The sequence below is a fragment of the Alosa alosa genome, chromosome 12 (genome assembly GCF_017589495.1).
Source record: "Alosa alosa isolate M-15738 ecotype Scorff River chromosome 12, AALO_Geno_1.1, whole genome shotgun sequence".
Taxonomy (NCBI): domain Eukaryota; kingdom Metazoa; phylum Chordata; class Actinopteri; order Clupeiformes; family Clupeidae; genus Alosa; species Alosa alosa.
The window spans coordinates 21,855,586-21,877,072 of NC_063200.1; the positions used below are offsets into that span (position 1 = coordinate 21,855,586).

Below are 21,487 nucleotides of genomic sequence, written 5' to 3' on the forward strand. Positions count from 1 at the left end.
GTGACTCTTAATATGTCAAAATATTTGTATTGCAGAGAAGCTGTGGACAGCTCCAGAGCTGTTGATATATGATAGGCATCCACCACAGGGAACCCAAAAGGGCGATGTGTACAGCTTTGGCATCATTCTGCAAGAAATCGCCTTGAGAAATGGACCATTCTATGTTGAAGGCATGGACCTCAGTCCTAAAGGTAACAGTAAAGCTGAATAAAGTTAACAGTTACCATATGTACGATTAAGTATTACTTGGTGTGAATTTGTAATGTAGGATGTTTGTTCGCCCAGTTTATTTAGTTTTGTTTTCAATTTACTTAATGAAGACCAATAAATATGGAATGTTTGTCATGCTGTTTCGGTCTCAGTATTTATATTCTGATTAAAATATATTTGTGTATGCATAGCCCTGTATGTAATGATTTGCCAGTGTATCTGTAAAAGTATCTACAAAACCTCTATGCGTGTGGGTATGAATGTATGTGTGTGTGTGTGTGTGTGTGTGTGTGTGTGTGTGTGTGCGCATACGCTCTCGCTCCGGAGAAAATCTGTTTTGTCTTAGTTGATTTTTATATATTCCTAATAGAAAACATGCAGCATAGCCCCATAGTTAACAAAGGCCCTCCTTTCCCCCCCTCCCCTGCGATTCCTTATGACAGAGATTGTTCAGAAGGTGCGTAACGGGCAGAAACCCTACTTCAGGCCCAGCACTGATAACGGTCGCCACTGTGAGGAGCTGACCATCCTGATGGAGGGCTGCTGGGCCGAAGACCCCGCCGAGAGACCCGACTTCAGCCACATCAAGATCTTCATGATGAAGCTCAACAAGTGAGTGTAGAGTCCAGTAACATGGTCCAGTGTCAGGTGCCTTCAGCCACATCAAGATCTTCATGATGAAGCTCAACAAGTGAGTTCTGAGTGAGTTCTGAGGTAGATGTAGGGCAGGTACCAGTGGTGGAGAGTCCAGTAATATGGTCTGGTGTCAGGCGATTCTATCAAATCTAAATATAAGTGGATGGTTCACTTGAGAATCACAGGGATCAAAGCATTTGTCGAACACATGTATGTGGGCATGGTGAAGCTGCACTACCGTCGTCGTCTGACAATTGGTCGCCTGGTCGGCCCTGGCTCGCTGTGGCGAGTCTGCGTTGCTGGGGATAAAATACCAGTCACCTTAAAAGCACCCTTAACAGGTTTTTTTTACCTTAACGTAACGGTTCCAACATCATTTTGATGTCACATAACCTCATAACATGGCGAAGGGCACTTCCCCCATGGTCTGAGCAAACTCTGGGATCCTGAGATCACAAAGGCACCAATGAGAGATGCTCTCTAATCTGCATTCACACCAAGTTGATAGTTACTTGTGTGTGGCAGCTAAAGACCCTGCACCACATGACCCTGCACCACATGACCCTGCACCACATGTCAATAAGACCAAATGAGTGGTGGCACACTCCGATGTCTGATAGGCCAGATGCACTGAACCGGAGCCACAGATGGTCCTTTGAGGTTGTGCGGTTTCTGTGATGAAGTTGTCTAAATCTCCCCTGTGGCCCCTCCTAGCTAAGTAAGTAAGTAAGTATATATACTCTTTTGATCCCGTGAGGGAAAATTGGTCTCTGCATTTATCCCAATTTGTGAATTAGTGAAACACACACAGCACACAGTGAGGTGAAGCACACACTAATCCCGGCGCAAGGAGCTGCCTGCATCAACAGCAGCGCTCGGGGAGCAGTGAGGGGTTAGGTGCCTTGCTCAAGGGCACTTCAGCCGTGCCTACTGGTCAGGGTTCGAACCGGCAACCCTCTAGTTACAGGTCCGAAGTGCTAACCTGTAGGCCACGGCTGCCCTGCCCTAAGCTATCAGCATTATCAAAAAGAACACTTTAGAGTATTTTAAGTTAAAAATACAACCTTTTGTAAGTCTGTGTGAGCTCTGTTTCTTAGCAGCTTGGTATTCTGTGAGAACATTTATTTGCAATGCAGAGTCCCTCAAAACATTTTAAAGAAAAGAGCAGTTTACAGTGTAAATGTATGTATTGCATGTCTTTAGGCTAACCTGTTATCAGATACAGTGTGCACAGATGAAGTGGCCATGACATAAGGGGTGAACATGAAAAAGGTTTTTATTCAGATGTTTCTAACATTGACAAGTATATCTGCCATAAACACAAGGACTTCCAACTGTTGTGAGGGGAGGGAAATATCATTATTTTGCCTTTCAACAAGTTGTTATGGATATGAATAATGTCTATATATGTTATGTAATATTTCGCAGAGGTAAAAAAGGCCAGAAGATCTTTTTGTAGAGCATATTCTTTGATGGTCATCCGTCAAGTGAATCTGCCTGACTAGAATAGGAAAGGTGCATTTGATGCAGATAGTATTCTTAACAGTGAGTGATTAAATCATTTCAGTAAACCATTCTAGTTTTTTTGGAATGTGAGTTATCCTTTAACATTTCAAAAGTAGAACCTGTTCAGACAACCTTGATATTGTCAAGCCTGACTGTTTTTGTCTTTATGATATTGTTCAAAACATGTGCATAGTACTCACATAACAATAACGGTTCCCAATATTTCTTCCTGTTTATGATGATTTCTCTGAATTTCTTCCAAGCACTTATATAAACAACATTCCTTGTTTAACAGATGGCTTTGACATAGAGACACCCACACAGGGTGCGTTTTACTTGAATTGAATGGAAGCACAGCTATACTAGGGATGGGCCATATTGAATCATTATCTCAATAGCCTACCGGTAGAATTCCTTCTCATGATAAGATTTTGTGATATTGCGAGATAAATGATGTAGGTGATGACATGTTTACTGACATGTTTACATGTTTTACTGCAAGGTGGGCAACTCACATGTAACATGAGAACAAAGATGAGTTCAAACTATATATGAGGACGTAGAAGAGTTCATTGCTAATAATGGTCAGGATCAACTTTTATTTTTTTTTTGTTTTTGCACAGCTCTCAAGACTGTAAGCTGAAGTGACTTGTGGCTGAGAAAACTGTTGGATAGTACTATTTTCACATCATCATGTATATTATTATAGCCAAAAACATCATGACATATCGTGATTATAGTTTGAAGTCTATATTGCCCATCTCTAAGCTCATCATGAAGAGCAATGTCTCTCAATGTCAGCCACACCGAATGCAACGTTAACTGGCATCCCGTTGATCTGCTGTATCCAAATATACCACTGAGGAGACACATGCACAGATTGATGTTCTCAGATGAATTAAGGCCTCTCTGATGATAGATGGATCTTCCTCGGAGAGTGGAGCCTTGGATCTTCCTGTAGCTGTCTCTCCCTGTCTCTTCTCTGTCTCTCCCTCTTTCTCTCTCTCTCTTTCTCTCACTGTCTGTCTATCTATCTACATCTGTATGAGCATGCACTACTCCACCTGGGATATGGTTGGCCTTATAGGAAACCAAACCATTTTAAAGGAACAAAGTTACAGATGATGCGTACAATAGAAAGATTTAGGCTCTGGTTATGATTAATGAAAATGGCCCATCTCGAGGGGCGGCACCAAGCATGCATTTGAAAATATCGTCATCTGTTTAGCTCGCCTATATTGGTGCAGCTCGGCTCCAAGGGCATACTGATTGCCAGAGTGACTCATTGAGGAAATTCAAATTGTGTTCTCGCGAGAACTCTGGATTTCCAGGGTATGAAAATGTTGTCCATGGAAACAGATCTCCCACGCTAACGTGGTAGTGTATCTATCGTCATTACATAAACGCTTGTTGGCGGCGTGTGTGCGTTTGAGGGTGGATCTGCTATTCTAGGTTTTTGGCGCATGCTGAGGGGGTGAGTGCAGGGAATGCAGCATCCTCAGTAGGGTCCACTGCATTGTCAGTCATCCCCTGGGGTCATGCAAAGTTTCACTTTAGAGAGAGACTTTGTAGCTACAGCATTCGCGTCACAAAATCTCTCCCATCCTAGGTCAAAGCCTTTTCATCCCACGTAATGGCGTCAAGCCATCCATCACCAGAACCAATTTCTTTGATGAGCCGTAAGAGGCTGTGGCACTTAAGTCGCTCTGTGCATGTAGTTCATCATTCTTGGTTGTGCCGGCCTGAATGCAAACCTTCGACCTAGCCATGGTTTTGTGTTGGGAGATTGCGTTTTTTTCACAAGGTCAGCTTCAAAGCAGCGGTAATTGTGCATGTCTCCCCTTTTCCTCCAAGCGTGTTACAGTTTTGATCTGTGCTCGGGGCTTCTCAAAGCATGTGGGATGGTGATTTGTTGACCGTAGAAAGATCTGAAATTCCACACAGTTTTTTGTGTGCAAATGATGACTCACTCAGACAGTAGAACCATAAGATGAGAGCAGGCATTTTTTTTTACTCTTTGTTAAAAACATTCAGCTGTTTTCTGTTTTCTGGAAGTCTGTAAATACATGGAATTAGTGCTTCACAAAGAGAACTTGTACAAACAAGACCCCTTATTCTTCCAGAGAAACAATTTAGAACGTTCTAGGGATATCAGCTTTGTAGCAAAGCTCTCTTGAGCCCTTCCCCTCTTGTGGAACATCTTCAGATCAGAGGCCGTAAACATTATGGGATGGCATTGCCAGGATACTGAAGAACTTAAGAAAAAACATTCTAAATTATTCTAAGTTGAACTCTTAAGGGTTATTGTGGGCTTTTAGAACGGTTTAAGAACATTCTTCTAAAGAAAAGACCATGGTCATCTTTTTAGAAGAATGTGGTATGTCGTATTCAAGTGACATGTAATAATAATCAACTTTGCCATTTTGTGTTGTTGCAGAGAAGGAAGCACAAGTATTCTCAACAACCTGCTCTCTAGAATGGAGCAGTATGCCAATAACCTGGAGAACCTGGTCGAGGAGCGTACTCAAGCGTACCTGGAAGAGAAGCGAAAAGCTGAGAATCTCCTTTATCAGATCCTGCCACAGTAAGATCCCCGATCCCTCTGTGTGACCCCCTGTCTCCTCCCCCTTGAAATGTTTCCAAATTCAGCCATCACAGAATTGAAACCCTCTTCTCATCCTGTTTGCAGTACAAGCGTTAAATATTTGATTGCAAACGACTTGTTTTTTAAATGTTGTCTTTAAAAAGAGAAAAGATTAAAGGCAGACCCAGATGAAAACAACTAGGAGATTCATTACTGAGCTTCAAGAGCAGAGTAGGATAACATTTTGAAGCTGTCTGACAGCAAAGAAATGACACTAGACAAGAAAATGTTGCCTATCTGTTGCTAATTTAGTCGCCCATTGTCTGCTTAAATGATCTCTGTCGCGCAAGAAGAAAAGCCTTGAGAAGCAGAAGAGATGATTTTTCCCAGGCTGAGATGTTCAGTTCTCTTACTCAGGAACAGTTCCGATAATAACACTGCTATACAGAGATCAGCTATTTTTTGTTGGAGTAGTATAAAAAAATAGCGAAATTACTGACAGGCTGTTTTGGTGGTTTGGCATCGGCTGTTAAGACCTCCCTGAAGCGACTGATATTATTGGGTCCTCACCCTTTTGTCTGTGAATAAATGCCAGTGCTAAAAGTTTCCTGTTAATTTAGCAGCTTGCTCCCATCAATGCACATGCAAATAATAACAATTTGCATGAGGCCCCAGGTATGACTCAAAATGGAACGGCTTCTGTTAATTATAGAGAAATTAATGGTCTGCTCATTTGAATATGCCAAAAACGAGGCGAGTGCGAGAGAGAGAAACAAATTGAATGCCTCACATTGTGTGTGTGTGTTTTGTGTGTGAATCCACTCGACTCTGCGGTTCGGCTCCTGGCCTCAGGCCTCTTCATTTCTGTCTCCCTGCAGTTCGGTGGCAGAGCAGCTGAAGCGGGGGGAGACGGTCCAAGCCGAGGCGTTCGACAGCGTAACCATCTACTTCAGTGATATCGTTGGCTTCACATCAATGTCAGCAGAAAGCACACCGCTACAGGTAGGACTCTCACGGCACGGCACACACTCACCGCTGCTGCTGCTGCTGGCAACCAATGTTTCACCCATCAGCTTTTAGCAAAGACACATAAGGGAGCCTTATTCCTGAAAGCGCTGTTCGAACAGTCTGGTCAGATTTTCGAGGCACACAAGCCACTTAGAGGTGAGCTGCTCTCAGATAGTAGTACTCTCTTTTGTTCAAACAGTATACACAGTCATGCAGAAGTAAAGCTGATTTTACTGTTTCATTGAAGTTACAGCAAAATGGGGTCTCAGGGGACTGCAGTGTCTCTCCCTAAATAGCCTGGTACTTTTAATGAACTGAGCGTTTCTGGAATGAGTTTGATATTTTGAGTTTCATGAGGTCAGTGTCACCTTGCAGAGAGCCCTCGATATGCAAATCTCTCTCACTCTCTCTCTCTCTTTCGTTCTCTCTCACCAACACAGTATGCTTATATAATGCAGATGTCCGAATCCTAGATAGTGCTTGTTGTTAGGAAAACAACTGCTCTTTCTCACTTTGACGCAGAAGTGACTCACTGGAGGCAAGCATGTTATTTTTTTTCTCCATTCCTTCCTTGATTTCAGTCCTAAAAATATACCAGTGTGTTCCTACGTGCCTCGAACACCCTCTTGCCTCTTGCGTACGCCTGGTCGTGATAAAAGGCGTATTGACCTTTTGGGGAAGAGGGCGGATGGAGAGCGCATTGCCCCAAAATGGCCTTGTATTCCGCCCTGTCACTCCTGTCCTCGAAAGTGCACTTAAATCTCCCAGAGGTTGTGACCAGAGCCAAGAATGCCATCAAAAAGGTTTACGGAGCAATATGTTACGGATGAAAACCATAAATCACATTTAATAGAAAAGCATAAAGTTAAAATATGATTTATTTATGCAGCTCAGCTGCTACTTCAAAAACATATCTAGTCTATTAATGTTTACCAGTTGGGCCACTGGAATCAAATTTTTTTAAGAAAAAAGTTCACACACTCCTTGGTACTCTTTTTTGAGTTTATTTACTCATTATTTGGCAGATGACGTTTCGACCTTGAGGTCTTCCTCAGATTCACTTCCACTGGAATCAAAACCCAGAGATAGAGTGCTGTGTGCGTAGAATCAGACCTGTGGACACTGTTCTGTAATAGTTCTTCTTGCCATAGTTCTTCTTGACCCTGAAGCAGATGATGCTAGATAAGACATAGAATGCATCCTGTGTACATTCCGAGATTCTGTTAAATAAGTAATGGACGAAGTAATGGACGACTTGGCGTTCGGTTATCAGAAAAATAATGCATGTTCGAGTTAGTAATGCAGCCTTGATGCACAGCAATGTTTTTGTCCTTATGGTTAGAATCTGAAAGCTCTCTTCCATACTCGATATTATAGGTAATTGTGAATTAGACTGATACAGATGGTCTGTCCTTGACGGGCGTTCGCAAAGCTTTGTGTCAGTCTTCTCATTGTCGCTGCATTGATCAGCTCTCATTTGATCTGTATGCCTAATTCAAAGTCAAGCTGTTCCTAAATGATTCCTCTAAGGGGGTGTTGTCATGGTGTATTACTGCAGTCACCAAATCAATCAGTTGTGTTTAGAAATAGAGAAATAAATCTCTCTGTGGGGCTACAACTCCAGGGCACATGCCTCCATAACTTTTGCTGTAACTTGGTTTGGAGGTTTTTTTTGTTGTTCCGAGTCTGTTGTCATTGTTTAAGTTCATTGTCTTCATTTTTAACCAGTCCTAATGTATTGCTCAGCGAGGACTGTTTCTGGGAAGACATCCAAAGAAAGGGGGAGGTAGAAAATATTTTAATTTGACCAAGCGCTGTGACTTCGTGCACTTAACACATTGCAGGAGTCTCAGCAGACCTCAATGGGAGATGCCAGGCACTGTAGACCCAGTGAAAATATTGCACATTCCAAACGCTCATCTCCCCAGATAAGGCACACACACTTTTTATATATATATATATATATTTTTTAGGCTTTTTATGGCTTTAATGTGATAGGACAGTTGAGAATGACAGGAAGCAAGTGGGAGAGTGAGTCAGGGTGGGATCCGGAATGGACCATGGGGCGGGAATTGAACCCGGGTCGCCGGCGACGGTGCCGGTGCCCCAGCCAGTTGCGCCACGGCCAGGGCCACACACGCTAACTTTTTAAACGTGCTCCTTAACTGCACGTGCACCTTGTAACTGCACATTACACTGGGTTGTGTAACTTTACCAAAAGCACTCAATTGTTTTGTTCAACATTTGAAGGACATTTGAAGGTTGTTTTCCCAGTTATTATCAAGCTTTGATTAAATAATTTATCACTAGCACATAACACAAAGATCTTGTGTAGAATTATCGTTTAACATGTGTCGTATGTCCCTTTTTTTTTTTCATCCAGGTTGTGACATTGCTGAATGATCTGTACACGTGTTTTGATGCCATCATTGACAACTTTGATGTGTACAAGGTGAGTCACCGTGTGTTTACACTCACCTCTCCACACACAGCGGGCGCCTCTTGATATTTAACGTATCGTCGGAGCAGTCACTTTCACCAGCAAAGTGAGATCCCTGTGCTGTTAACTGAGCTTACGTGTGCCTTGAGTGAGATAATTTAATATTGTGCGTGCATTTGTCATTAAGGAATGACACATGCCAATGCTACTGGGAAGGGAAGGAATTACGTTTACGACTGTGATGTGCATCTGCATCCTTTTTAATCACAATGCCTTGAGAATGAGCGGTGTTAAAATGAGTTCCCTAATATAGAGAATAAACTGTAAAAATGTATTTATTCTTGCATGTCACACTGTTGATCCCGATGCCCTGGCAGAACCCTGTTGAGGATCTCACGTCATGTCAGGAGGGTGGATGGCATGTGCCCCGTCAGCCTGATGAGCGCTCAGATTTCCACCTTTACCTTTCTCCCCAGGTGGAGACGATCGGAGATGCGTACATGGTGGTGTCAGGGCTGCCGGTCCGGAACGGCAAGCTTCACGCCCGAGAGATCGCCAGCATGTCATTAGCCCTGCTAGAGCAGGTGAGGACATTCAAGATCCGACACCGGCCCAACGACCAGCTGCGGCTCAGGATAGGCATCCACACGGGTAAGGGTGCTGCGCCGCGCCACGCTCCGCCTTGTCATGCCAGCTTCATTCCCACCACTGTCACTGCTATTTGTGGATGCCAGGCTGGTTAAATGCCAAATGACTCACCTGTTGGCTTGGGCTGTCATCTTTTTAACCTCGCTGTTACACAACGTTTCTTCTGAGGGAATATTTTCGTCTGCTGCTTTCGTTCCATTTCTCTCTCTCTCTGTCTCTCTCTCTCTTTCTCTCTCTGGTATGGATAGACAGTCCCTTTTCCCAGAGTGTAGCAATCACATTGTGCAATAATTGGTTTCTTAATCCATAGATAATTAAATTAGCTGTTTGAAATGTTGTTTGCCTTTAGAGATGTATGGAAATGTACACACACACACAAACATTTATATTTATCCAGTCTCTAAGACAGACAGTATTAACATCAAGTGATTCCATATTAATTTTAAATATAAATATATAGAACACGTATGGCATGTTTATATTTCAGCCTATTAAAACAATATCTGTTGAAGCTCTATACCTGCTTATCACTCAATAGTGTTGGAGCAGATACTTCAGAAGTTTGTCCCTGCCAACAGAGTCTTACACCTTGCCTCTATCTATTGCCACTATCACACTGGCATTTGACACTTCAGTAAGCAGACAGAACCTCCACTGAAAACTTTTGTGTGAACGCTGTCAGCTGTTCTCCACTGTTAATCCCTGTTTCACAAGAGCAGTGCTCCCCAAAGCCTTGTGTACTTAACGCCTTTCTCTCTTCTCTGTCACTGTTTTGCCGATGTTGACAGCCAAGCCTGCTAAATCCTCTCTCAGTCCGACACTCGCTTGAATGAATAGCAGAGCCGGATCTGATTGGAAAGCGTTGCCTTAGATGTGGTTCAGCCATTGTATATGTTAAAGGGATGCTGCTGCCGTGGCTTATAATGAGCTTACATTCAGAACGTGCCTATTGTTCCTTGTTGAGTTCTCCTGGCTGTCAGATTTTTTTTTTTAGTTGTCGTAAGAAGACTTAACTGCTGCAGTTCGTCCCGAGGGTCTCATTTACTTCCCTGTTTTCAGACACATTCTCTTTCTCTCTATCACACTCATACTCTATCTCTCACTTCCTCTCACTATTGTCCTCTCTCTCTCTCTCTCTGTAGGACCTGTCTGTGCCGGTGTGGTGGGTCTGAAAATGCCAAGGTATTGTTTATTTGGAGACACTGTCAACACGGCGTCTCGGATGGAGTCAACGGGGGAAGGTGCGTGTAACAATGTGCCCAGCTGTCAGAATGTTGTGGTGGCACAGTTGTGCTGCTTGACAAACTTATAAAAAGATCAAATGTGTTCTCAGGACAAGAGAAGAAGACCCTTTAATACCAGCAGTAAATTAGACATTCCTCTCGTCACTGCTGCATTTATTTCGTAATTTGTCATGTCAACCCTCTCAAATGGCACTCTATAAAGTTATGAGCCCATTTAGGGGTCAAACCAGGCATGATTTTCCTGGGGTGGCATTTATGTACATAAAACACTCTATGAAATCATGTCTAACATGATTGCAATTCCCATACTTATTTCCAATGATTGCCAAAACAATATGGAATCAATTTGATTTAGACTTACAAATCAAGAGATTTTGAATGTAACGTTAGTCCTAAAAGACTTCAGAGACACTTTTTCTACTTATATATAGTGTTTACTTGTCAGTCTTTGCAACATTCCCATACTGTCAGTCCTGTGATGTATGTTGGGGATAAATCATGGTCTTAACATGAGATTCTGTTCCCTGTGAGCTCACTGCCTCATGACTTATACCAGACACTTGAGATATAGTTACACCCATGCTTTCATTCATTTAGTCATTCTTGATTGATGAACAGTTGTCCTTACAGTAGTGTTATCATTAATGTAAATAACTCCTCAAGATGAGAGAATATCACATCACATAACACTCTACATTCGCTTCCAGCAGCTGTATCTCTGACAGCTATTGATAAAATTTCAACCTCCAAAACCTTAGGCGAGGTGTTCGCCACACTTCTGTGGTCTGGTGTGGAGTGGAGAGCCATGCTCTCATACCGTCCCTCCCCCCCGGCCACCCTCAGACCGCCGCCATGTCATTCATACCCGCTCCCCGATCACAACGGATCGACTTACATGCCAGCTTCCTGTTTAGGGCTTTCATGTGCTTAATAGCGATTAATAATTAACTACAGCCATGCTCTCACTGCTCTCCCCGAGGGTTTTTATTATATAGCATGGCTAGGATCTTCACCATCTGCTGAGGGGGTCTCCTCAGCACATGGCTTTCAGAAAGTGAGAATTATCAGGAGGGGCTCTGTGTTAGTCATCGCAAAGATGTTTCCAGTTTGTGGAGCGCTGATTGGCCATATGGAAAAGACTATCATTCACTCAGTGCCATGAGTCAGTCCATATATTGTAACTGTCGTGGGCCAAGTGGGCGCCTCATAGGGGTGTGCTTTATGAATGGATGAAAGGAGACGGTGCACTTAGGTGATTGTCCTGTTGGTATTGTGGATATTGGATGTGTGTGTGTGTGTGTGTGTGTGTGTGTGTGTGTGTGTGTGTGTGTGTGTGTGTGTTTACATGCACATCTATATGTGTCCGCAGCCTTAAGGATACACATGTCCTCGGCCACCAAAGAAGTGCTGGATGAGTTTGGCTATTTTGACCTGCAGTTACGAGGTGACGTGGAGATGAAGGTAAGTAAAGACAGCGGCTGTGACGACTCTCACTCCCGCCACTCATTCATAATCCGCGTAACGATCTGCAGTCCGGAGGGGAAGAGTAAGGACATTGCAGTGAGACAATGTTACAGCGCCCTCCCTCCACATTCACAATCAATTCACTGGGCTCCCTTTCCCACTGATTGCACTGAACTGTGTCTTTGTTTTGTTCCCCGGGTCAGATGAAATAACAGGCCACCCCACCCCTCCCCTCTCACACTCCACCTCTAAGAATGTCCTGTGCTGTTGTCATTGCACTTCTCTTAGCTTCTCACATTACGAAAAAAAATGTGTACCTCATGAGCAGGTCACAATGGACCCGGAGAGTCGCTGACCCCGAACCCGATCTGGGCAGACTCGGTACTGAGTCATAACATGCCCGGACCTGTTCTCGGGTCAGCAGCAATCTGGACCTTTCTCAGCACTCCTTTGTTAGCTCGAGTTCATCTGGCGCATACTGTGCCTTCTAACGTACTGGCAAATATGATTGATTAGCACTAAGATCACCAGTCGATGCCACTGTCATTTATAGCCCCTGCCCCCTCTCTCCGCCCCTCCTTTCTCTGTTGATTACTCTTGCCAGTGAGGATGCAGAGTGCTCATCAATGATGCTTTTATTGATTGCTTCCCTTTCGTCCCCTTTCCAGGGCAAAGGCAAAATGAGAACGTATTGGCTTCTGGGGGAAAAGACAGATGTCTATGTTATCTGAGACGCTGTGCTGATGAGCAGGAAAATCGGATGACTGCTGTGGACGAGGAGCCAGCGTCGTTCAGTCCACCCCAACCACCGTCCATCCCACCTCCCCCATCACAGTTGGGACGGGAGGTTTTTCCTCTGTGCAAATGAGCAGAGGTTTTTAAAACTAAATACCTTTTGGAGAGAGGTGATTCCAGGTATATTTAATTACCTGCTTAATTGCAAATAAGAATAAAACTCAAAGAAAAAAAAACATGATATAAAAGCAAAACCGATTAAAACACTATTGTAAAGACGTTTTTATGAAGAAGCTTTGTGTCTCAACAAAGGAGTACTTTTCAGAGATGAACCCTTATTTTCTGTGCTTTCTATATTCAGATTTGTATCATGTGTTTGGAAATCAGTGAGCATATACTTGGTGTTTCCATTCAGCGTAGTGAGAGAGAGAGAGAGAGAGCACAGTGTCTTAGGGTGAATGGTTTTGTCAATGCAAAGGTACAAGTGAAGTTCCACAGTGGCACTATAGACAGATATTTGTATATATGTATAATCAAGACATTGTAAAATATTTTGTTCAATAAACTGAATCAAATGCTCGCTCTGTGTGTATTTGATTATGTATTTAAACAGTATTGTTGTAATTTCCCTGGCAATCTTTTCTAATGTAAAATTGGAGAGTCCTGACCACCATGCTGTATTGTATAGTGTATTCTAGTAGCTGTTTCACCTCCGGGAACTTGGTATATCGTTGGTGCTCAGCAGAATGTCATGTGCTTTTTAGCCTTCTCTGGCTCCCATTTGCATGTCAGATGGGGAGGAGGGAGGAGACAAAAAGGAGCAAATTAGGAAAGGAAAGGTTGTACAGAAGCTAAAATGTTGATTTGATTGATTTGTAGGCCTACTTTTAGGAATTCAAGAGGCTAAATGATTTAAGTTGAGAACATTTAACAATGTTGTTCCATGTGATTTTTCATTTATTACTACAACAAACATGAATATTACAAGGCTCATGTAATTGAATGTTGTGAATATGTCTGCATGATAAGTCTGAAATTCCACATAGTGGCTACAATGTTATTTGATATTTAGGCCTACTTGTACCATTTTCGCTAGAAGAGCCTGTATAGAATGTGTTGTATTAAAGGCCACAAAGTTATAGGCATATGGAAGAATGAAGCTCATTAACCATTTTTGTTAGTTTGATTGTTTTAGCTGTTGTTTTTATGAACAGGCATCTTAAGTAGGCCTACAATTATGCATAAGGACAGGCGTGTTTATGTGGCCATACTGTGTGTGTGTGTTATTTTCCTAAATAGAGTCGTAAAAAATACTGTTCTATTTTCCTAAAAAAGTGTCTGTGCGTCCCTCCGTGTGTGTGTGTTACCGCGCCTACGTAGGCTGCGTATGTCTCATGTCCGCCATCTGACAGTGCCAGTGTTTTAGTGATAGTGGCGCAGCCGCAGCGCAGCTTCCCTTCTCCGTGATTCTTAATTACCACCCACTCCGTGTGCTATAGCTGTGGAGGATGCTGCTGTTGCCAGGAGGTCACTAAGCAGTGTGCTGGCATGATCATTTACACTGTCACACGGCTAAGGGCTTCTCTGAAAATGGCTCAGGGAGGAAAATATGCTTCCAAACTCTTAAAGCCTATTACTAACCAAAACCAATCATTTGTTAGGGACCAAGATAATTGGCATGAGTTTCATACCTAATTCGCACTGTTTTTGTCTTATTCTATGAGATGATGAATCGTAGAAGCTGGTTGCATTAATGTAGTCTAAAAATGACTTGTTGCCATAGCTACCCAGCTAATCCCCGTCGAAGCGCACCAGGATTGAGCGCGCAGAAGAAAGGCTTCCCTGATTGACACAACCATGTGAGCCGTGTGAGACATCGACATCCATCACATCAGTCGATTTGTCATTAGCGCGGCTAAGCCTTTCTTCTGACTTCGAGCAGGCGAGGTGCCTGATGTTTCTATCCAAGATGAAGGGAGTGTTCGTCCTCTCTCCAAATTACAAAAGCCAGAGCGCATTTGTTGTCAAGCTGAAAGTGGATTGTATGTTACCTTTGTGGTGTTTCATAATAGCCACAATTTGATAACAGGTCTCTTCACAAGAAAATAATTGGTTACAAAATGGCTCAAGGTGTTTTGATGTCTTTTTATGGGCATTAGCTGCTAGAGTGGTGTGGGGATAGTACTATATTTTATTCTAGTTATAGCAACCAGGAGCTTATAACTGACTTGTGTGGTGAAAAGCACAAATCAGTGACCACAAGCAAACTGAATATTGACCAAAACTCACAACTACCCTTGTTATGTGAGGCAGCAGGCTCATGGACATCCTCTTTAAAAAAAAAAAAGTCTCATTAACTCATACATTCAGATCTCTCCAACTATTGCCTGTAACTTCACAATTAGATATTGGTGCCAACACCAAAATTGAACCTCAGTAAAGCTCAACAATATAACTGCTGTTGATTTGAAATGTGCCATAAATAAATGTGACTTGACTTGCGAGAGAATACATATCTATAAAGTAGGCTAACTTTTGATAAAAGTGTTTCCTGAATAAACAAATAGGCCTATTTATGTTTTTAATGCTGTAATACTGTAGCCTATACCAGACAATGCAATGACAGACTGTGTGTGTTTCATGAATACGTATATTCTGCCTCATCCACAGAAAAAAAGAAAAAAGCTGTGCTGTTTTTCTGACACTTGTTGGCACGTCATATGAGCATGCTCGTTGTTTGTCTGGGCAAGGGTGTAACAGTTCACATTAATCTCACCAGCTGTTTTTTGTTTGTAGCCCTTAATTATTACCAGTTGATAGAGAAATCACGGCTGTTTTTTGTTTAAGTAATTCTAGGCTGACGTTTTTAGAGTCTTGTTAGTGCCTTATTTAAAAAAAAAAAACACTCTGCTAAGGCCTCCATTTTTCCCTTTGAATGAAATGGCAAACAGCTTAACTGTCACACTTCAAGCATATACTGTATATCTGGACCATTTGGACTTTGTTCAATTAGCTTCTAGGTCTGTTAGCCTTATTGTTTCATATAATCTGTATTATATTTCATAATAAAGTGTTAATCACAATGTCTAGCTCCAGAAGCCATGTTAGCATGGTAGACTCTCGCTCCTATTAAAATGTACTACAGACCTTGGGCAGTTCTTAGGATTATCACACCATGAATTTAATTGGCCATTTATGCAAGAGATATTCATGCTTATGATTGACACTGACAGCTAAATAAACACCAAACTATGCAATTTAATTACCTTATAAAAATGCACAACTGTTGTTTATCATTTCCCTATCATAACAACTGTAAAATACAAGAAAATATAATTGTATATATGAATAATATGAAAAGAAACTGTGCACATGAATGAATACTGCTATTTTGAATACCATGATAGTGACCTTTCACAAAATGGGACTAGGCTTTTCTAAATTGTCTACAGCATAGTATTATCCAACTGTTCACTGATAGGCTTGCTGAAGGACGTGTTCTTCCTGAATGGTGCATCTTTGGTCGTGACCGCTGTAACACCCTGTGAGGGAGGGAAAAGTGTAAACATGTTTACAACACTACGACAGACTATAATACAATGCAATACTGCATATATACAATACGATAAGGGGGAAAATGCTAGAGGTCATCAACATTCTAGGGAGGCAGTGCAGAGCGGGTCCTTTGGGTAAGCAGCAGAGAGTCACCTCTTGTTTCCAAGCAACTAAACACAGAGGTGACCATTTTACCAGCACAGACAGCCAAGCCATTCTTTTTGTGTCTGTCATAAAGCTCTAAGATATGTGAAGTTCATATTAAGTTTCCGTAGCCTACTATAGCCTACACACACACACAAGGCTAGATTCTTTCCACACTGTGGGCTAAGACTCAAATAGGTCTTTCTGTTATGACAGGTAATGTGAACTAAGTATCCATGCATTCACCTAAACTGCTCATGTCATGGAATTTTTTTAATTAATCAGTGCTAATTGGTGTAAATTGAAGTGATAAGGTATTAAGCTGATCACATTTATGGTATGTGGTTTGGGAACCATTACATTTTGCAGAATTAATGCCACCAGAGCTTTTTGAAAGATTATTGGCCTAGCGTTAAAAATATGTCTCTAATATTTAATTGTGCTATTAAAGACTGTGACAGCTTTGACAGTGTCTGAGACAGCTCCTTTTAATTTAATTAGACTCCTTTAGAATACAACCGAATGGACAACAGGAAATATTAAGAAAGATTATAACCATTGGATTTAATTAAATTTGACATGGCAGTGAATTGTTGTGGCGAGTACACTAATTATATTTTACAATGGTGGCCAATTGTCAAACATGTGGCAAATGCCTCTCGAACAGCACGTGCTGTATCAACAGTCAAGCGTTAATGCAGACTAATGAGCATGCGCTCATCTCAAATTGGACTTCAGTGACATGGGCTTCTCAGAAGACGGGCCAGGCGCAATAAGCCACTGCAGCCTTCTGCGTGGTCCAGAAGTTGCTTGTCACGCTGAGAGCAGCTTTTTAAAAAAAGGAGTTGTCATCAGCACTTGGGTGGTTTTATTGAGGCCTGTGAATGTGGGAGGTATGGAGGAACTACAATATAATGTGAAATGTGAAAAAAGGGGTTCTAGGAACTGCAAAAAGTTCCTACAGTGTGAAAGGGCCTATAATGTGATTCCCCTTGTTGCATTCAGGGATCCGAAAGCCTCTGCGTGAATAGATCCCTAGATGCTGAAACCACTTGAGTGAATCCCGTGTGCTCCCACAATCAGTATGCCCTTCTGATCATTAATCAGGGATTTCACTGTGACTATGTCAATAATCAGCCCTGGGAAGGGCTGTGCACTGACCTGAAGAAGGTGGTAGTTTTCATTCCACAATGTGATAGCCTGGTCTGTTTTGTAGTCATATTCCTAAAAGAAAAGAAAAATATCATTTTTACAAATCAGTTAATGGCTTACATCAGGTTGCCAGCATAACAAACTGGTATAGTATGTTGTTATTAAACTAATAACTAAACTAAACTTTACTAACAAGTCTGAATGACATCCCTACAGTATAATCCTTATTCATGAGTCAACAATGGACATCGCCAGGACTCTTCCAGCCGGAGCTGCGTTGTATTGATTTTAAGTGGCTTCATATGATGATAGTCTGATTAAAAGACAGTGAATGAAGCCATGTAAAAGTTAACTTATATTATATAAAATATCCCTACACTGTGCGGAATTGTCAGCATTTCAAAAGTAATATAAGTTTAAGTTTTCCTAGCCTACTGAGACTGCAATAAGTTTACAGAATGGTCGGAAGATGAAAACCGGAACGGATGTCTCCTACTTCTGTTGAAACTGTCAAAATGTCCATACAGAATAGGATATGGACAGGATAATGAAAGTGCATAGAAAAAAACAAACATGCAATACACTTCAGGGCCCAATTATGGGCACAGCAACTGACCTGGGATAGAATCGTCGGGCTGACGCATCTAAAGCCCTCCATGGTGTAGTCTGCCTGGGTGGTGGAGCAGAATTCAGTGGCTGGTGGCTTTGGATTGAACTCTGCCTGGACCTCCGCACTGTGGGATAATATTTTACAACATTGAAATTGTGATATGATGACATATTGAATGATGAATGTGAGTTGTTATAATACAGTAGTTGGCTCAGGTAGGTTTATGTCCAATGGAGACAGTTAAGTAAGTAGTGTGGCTTCTTATGTAACCATTTAAAAAAAAAAAAAAAAGCTGTGCAAAAGTACTCTCTCGACCGCCTTGATAACTCAGATTTGATGCCACAAATGGGCATCTTTGTCAGTGGAGGAGAATGTGTGATTTTGTGAGCCATCAAGCATCCTTTCAAGCTCCTCTAATTGAAGATGTAAGGAGCCACCACAAGACTCAAATTCAGAGAAAGGACATCATTTTAATCAAAGCCTTTTCTTCAAGTAGGACCCTTGTTTTTAACAACAGCAACCACAGTTTGCACCGCAGTGGGGTGAGATATTTCAATGACAGTTATATTGCATTTAAATTGTAGATTTTTATGTTTCGTTGGATGCTTGCTTATTTATTCAATCATCCATTCATTTACAACAAGTGTAGAGCCAAAACCACTGTTAGATGTGGGTTGTATTGGAGTGAACAGACTAGTAGCAGTAATAAAAAATAAAAATAAAAATAAACATATATATTTGTCATTACTCTGATTTGACCTGCTTGGAAATATCATAACACTAATTTTAGGCTATAGGCATATTGTCAAGCCCACCACATTTTCACAAACATCAAGCTGACAGCACTTACTAAAAGGCTTTAATTACTAAGAAACTGACCAGTAGGTCTCTTACATCATTTTCTGCCCACTCCTTCCTCCCAGACAAAGACAGAGGGAAGCTTAAAAGTTTATCCTGATTCTCAGATGACTCTGAGGTCAGCTTTCTTATTTAAATACAGACCGGTCAAAGAATAGTGTAGTAGTGTAGAGTAGTGTGTCGTTTCTTTTACCTTATTTTCTCAAAGAGGTATTTCTCCAGAAGCTCTCCACGCAATCCTATGAGCAAACGATATGTAGCCTATATCAGCAGATACCTCCACATGTGTCACCATTCCATTATGCTTAAATGGGTAGGCTACCTAAAATAGGCTAGTAGCCCGCTCAGTACACAGCCCAATGGATAATCTGAATGCAATTTAGAAATCAGTAGAAGCATGAATTTAACTTGAGTTAATCAGATGCCATTCTTGTGCTCTGTGCCGTAGAGTCTAACGTTACTTGTATCAACCCCTGATGCCCACAAAGAGGCCTGCCTACCCTTCTCTCTTATGCCAGGGCCTTTTGGAGGGGTGTAGGAGGACTTAATCGTGCTAAGCCCTTGCACTTTAGCAGTCATGTCCAGAGTCAGAATTCCCCTATGACCGTTCTTGTGGATACGTGTTCTTGGCATGGAGTTGTCCAGTAGCGCAGTGGCTCGCTAAAAAAGTTAAAAAATCGAAAGGGTGCAATCATTGGGGTGCAATCAGTAGGTAGCCTAGGTTATGGAAATACATCTAAAGAGTGGTTCAACCGATCATGGTTAGCCTATAGTAACCACAAAGTCGCCACGTTTTGACTGGTTACAACGTTTTTCACTCACCTCCTCAACCCAGTTGTCCATTAGACATCTGCCAACAGATATCTCGTTATTTTCCAGCGGCTCCTCCTCGGGAACATTCATGTTGACGTTTGTGTGAGTGTTTTTTCGTGATTGCACTCACTTTTTGTAGGCTATCTCAAACGCTTCACACACGACTTGAGTTCTTTAATGTTACCATGGCAACAGTAAACAGTAACATTGTGACTTCACTGACATCACCAGAGAAGCTTGAGCATCCTCCTCAGGTTAATCCTGTCTTTGGCTTTCAGTCCTTCTATCGTCTGTCATCTCTCTCTCTCTCTCTTTTTTATTACAATTTCGCAACACAGACATAGATTAAAATAAACTCTAGACCTACTTAGCACTAGGATAGACAAATTAATTTAAAAAAGGCTACACACAGATGGCATATTTAGTGTTGAAGTTTTACTGAAAAGATATCAGGGTGAAACTTTCCAGCAGCACTTTTATTGGCTTGCTACCAACAAAAGCTGTTTATTTATATTTGTTGTGTCTTTTTTAAGCTGTTTATTTTTGTTGTTTATATCACAGCTTCGGCCTAAAATTTCAAACTGCCAATTGGCTATAAAGATTAAGCAACTCCTTGGAGAAGTGTAAATAATGTCTCCTGTCACTTTCCAAAAAAACTTGGCTTTTCAACATGGAAAATGAAGGAGTAATGAGATGTTGATGCATCCTTTTCTAGCTGTGCACCCAGCAGGCTGCCAGTGGGAACATCTTGAATCTGGTGAGAACCATTGCTACACAAATTGTAAGTTAAAAGACCATTTTTCTCAGCCTGTTCTTTTCTCTCTCTCTCTCTCTCTCTCTCTCTCTCTCTCTCTCTCTCTCTAGCACATTTTTGAGTGTTCGTCTCTCCACATGTCTGCGTCCACATCCTCGTCTCCTAATCCCAAGTCGCTGTACTCACATGGCACGGTTGCATGACATATCGTCACCACGTCTGCTAAAGTTGACTTGACAAATCGCCCCTCGGATGCACCGGCAGGGCTTCACAAAGGGACCAGTCAGTGCGGCGATGCCCCTGGAGAGGGTGTGGGCTGTGGAGGAGAGAGATGGGGAAGGCAAGCCCCTGATTCCAAACAGCTGTCTGCGGAGTGGAGTGGAGAAGAGAAGTTAAAATGTTGCTTCCTGTCTACTGCGCTCCAGACGTGTTATTTAATGTAATCGCCAACACTGTCCTTTTCTGCCGAAACCACACAGCCCACTACAGCTGAGCGGCCAAAGTGCTGAATGAACCACTGGGATTAATGAACATCATTGCTTCACATGACTCTCTTTCTCTCTCTCTCTGTCTGTCTCTCTCTCTCTCTCCCTAACTGTGTGTGTGTGTGTGTGTGTGTGTGTGTGTGTGTGTGTGTGTGTGTGTGTGTGCATGTGTGTGAGTGAATTGTATGTCATTGCCTATTTTGTTTTGGGGGTGTTGGGTGACCTCCACAACATTCAATTAGTAACACAACAACCCAATTCATCCAAGAGACGTACAACTATCTCACGACTACAAGTTACTCACGGACCAAAATAGCTGGCTCAAATGTTTTGAGGTTTAGAACACGTCACACAAACCAAGCCAAAACACTACTGTGATGAGACCAACAACTTCGCTTTGTAGGTTTCACTGACATGTGGATCAATCACTAAACACTTAAACGGCAGTCATTGCCATCCGATGAGGGTTGGGATCACAGTCTGACAAGGGAATGAGCGTCTGAAAACAAGCTCAGTGGAAACAGCGGAGGAGACAGCTTAATGGGAGATATTTTAGAATAAGACGCACATGTACTGCTGATTGATTAACAGCTTGTGATTTGACGTTGGAGGCCTTCCTGGTGGTACTTAAGATAAGCTCC

The 21,487-nt window shown here is 42.1% G+C and overlaps 2 protein-coding genes across 2 annotated transcripts in view; one reads left to right on the plus strand and one right to left on the minus strand.

The window, feature by feature from the left end:
- The window catches only part of npr2 (natriuretic peptide receptor 2), a 48,160-nt gene extending 35,105 nt beyond the window's left edge, over nucleotides 1-13,055 (plus strand). The window contains exons 14-22 of the mRNA XM_048259313.1: nucleotides 36-191; nucleotides 654-822; nucleotides 4,790-4,936; nucleotides 5,815-5,938; nucleotides 8,328-8,396; nucleotides 8,861-9,035; nucleotides 10,175-10,273; nucleotides 11,646-11,737; nucleotides 12,409-13,055. Of these exons, the coding sequence (XP_048115270.1) occupies nucleotides 36-191; nucleotides 654-822; nucleotides 4,790-4,936; nucleotides 5,815-5,938; nucleotides 8,328-8,396; nucleotides 8,861-9,035; nucleotides 10,175-10,273; nucleotides 11,646-11,737; nucleotides 12,409-12,471 (1,094 nt within the window). The 3' untranslated portion in view covers nucleotides 12,472-13,055. The remainder of the gene's footprint in view (nucleotides 1-35; nucleotides 192-653; nucleotides 823-4,789; nucleotides 4,937-5,814; nucleotides 5,939-8,327; nucleotides 8,397-8,860; nucleotides 9,036-10,174; nucleotides 10,274-11,645; nucleotides 11,738-12,408) is intronic.
- A 2,599-nt stretch (nucleotides 13,056-15,654) lies between these two features.
- spag8 (sperm associated antigen 8) lies at nucleotides 15,655-19,786 on the minus strand. Its single transcript, XM_048259445.1, has 6 exons — nucleotides 19,617-19,786; nucleotides 19,295-19,454; nucleotides 18,988-19,033; nucleotides 17,943-18,060; nucleotides 17,336-17,398; nucleotides 15,655-16,017 (listed from the first exon to the last, which is right to left on the minus strand). The coding sequence occupies exons 1-6, from the start codon at nucleotides 19,695-19,697 to the stop codon at nucleotides 15,922-15,924; spliced, it is 564 nt and encodes a 187-aa protein (XP_048115402.1). The 5' UTR covers nucleotides 19,698-19,786; the 3' UTR covers nucleotides 15,655-15,921.
- Between the last annotated feature and the right edge of the window lie 1,701 nt (nucleotides 19,787-21,487).

Bases quoted from the DNA above. Each gene is read 5' to 3' on its own strand.
- spag8 (XM_048259445.1), bottom strand. From the start codon at position 19,697: ATGAATGTTCCCGAGGAGGAGCCGCTGGAAAATAACGAGATATCTGTT. The intron at 19,034-19,294 runs GTAGGCAGGCCT...GTTTGCTCATAG, and splicing joins CCCTGGCATAAGAGAGAAGG to GATTGCGTGGAGAGCTTCTG. The intron at 17,399-17,942 runs GTCAGTTGCTGT...CTTTTCTTTTAG, and splicing joins GCCCGACGATTCTATCCCAG to GAATATGACTACAAAACAGA.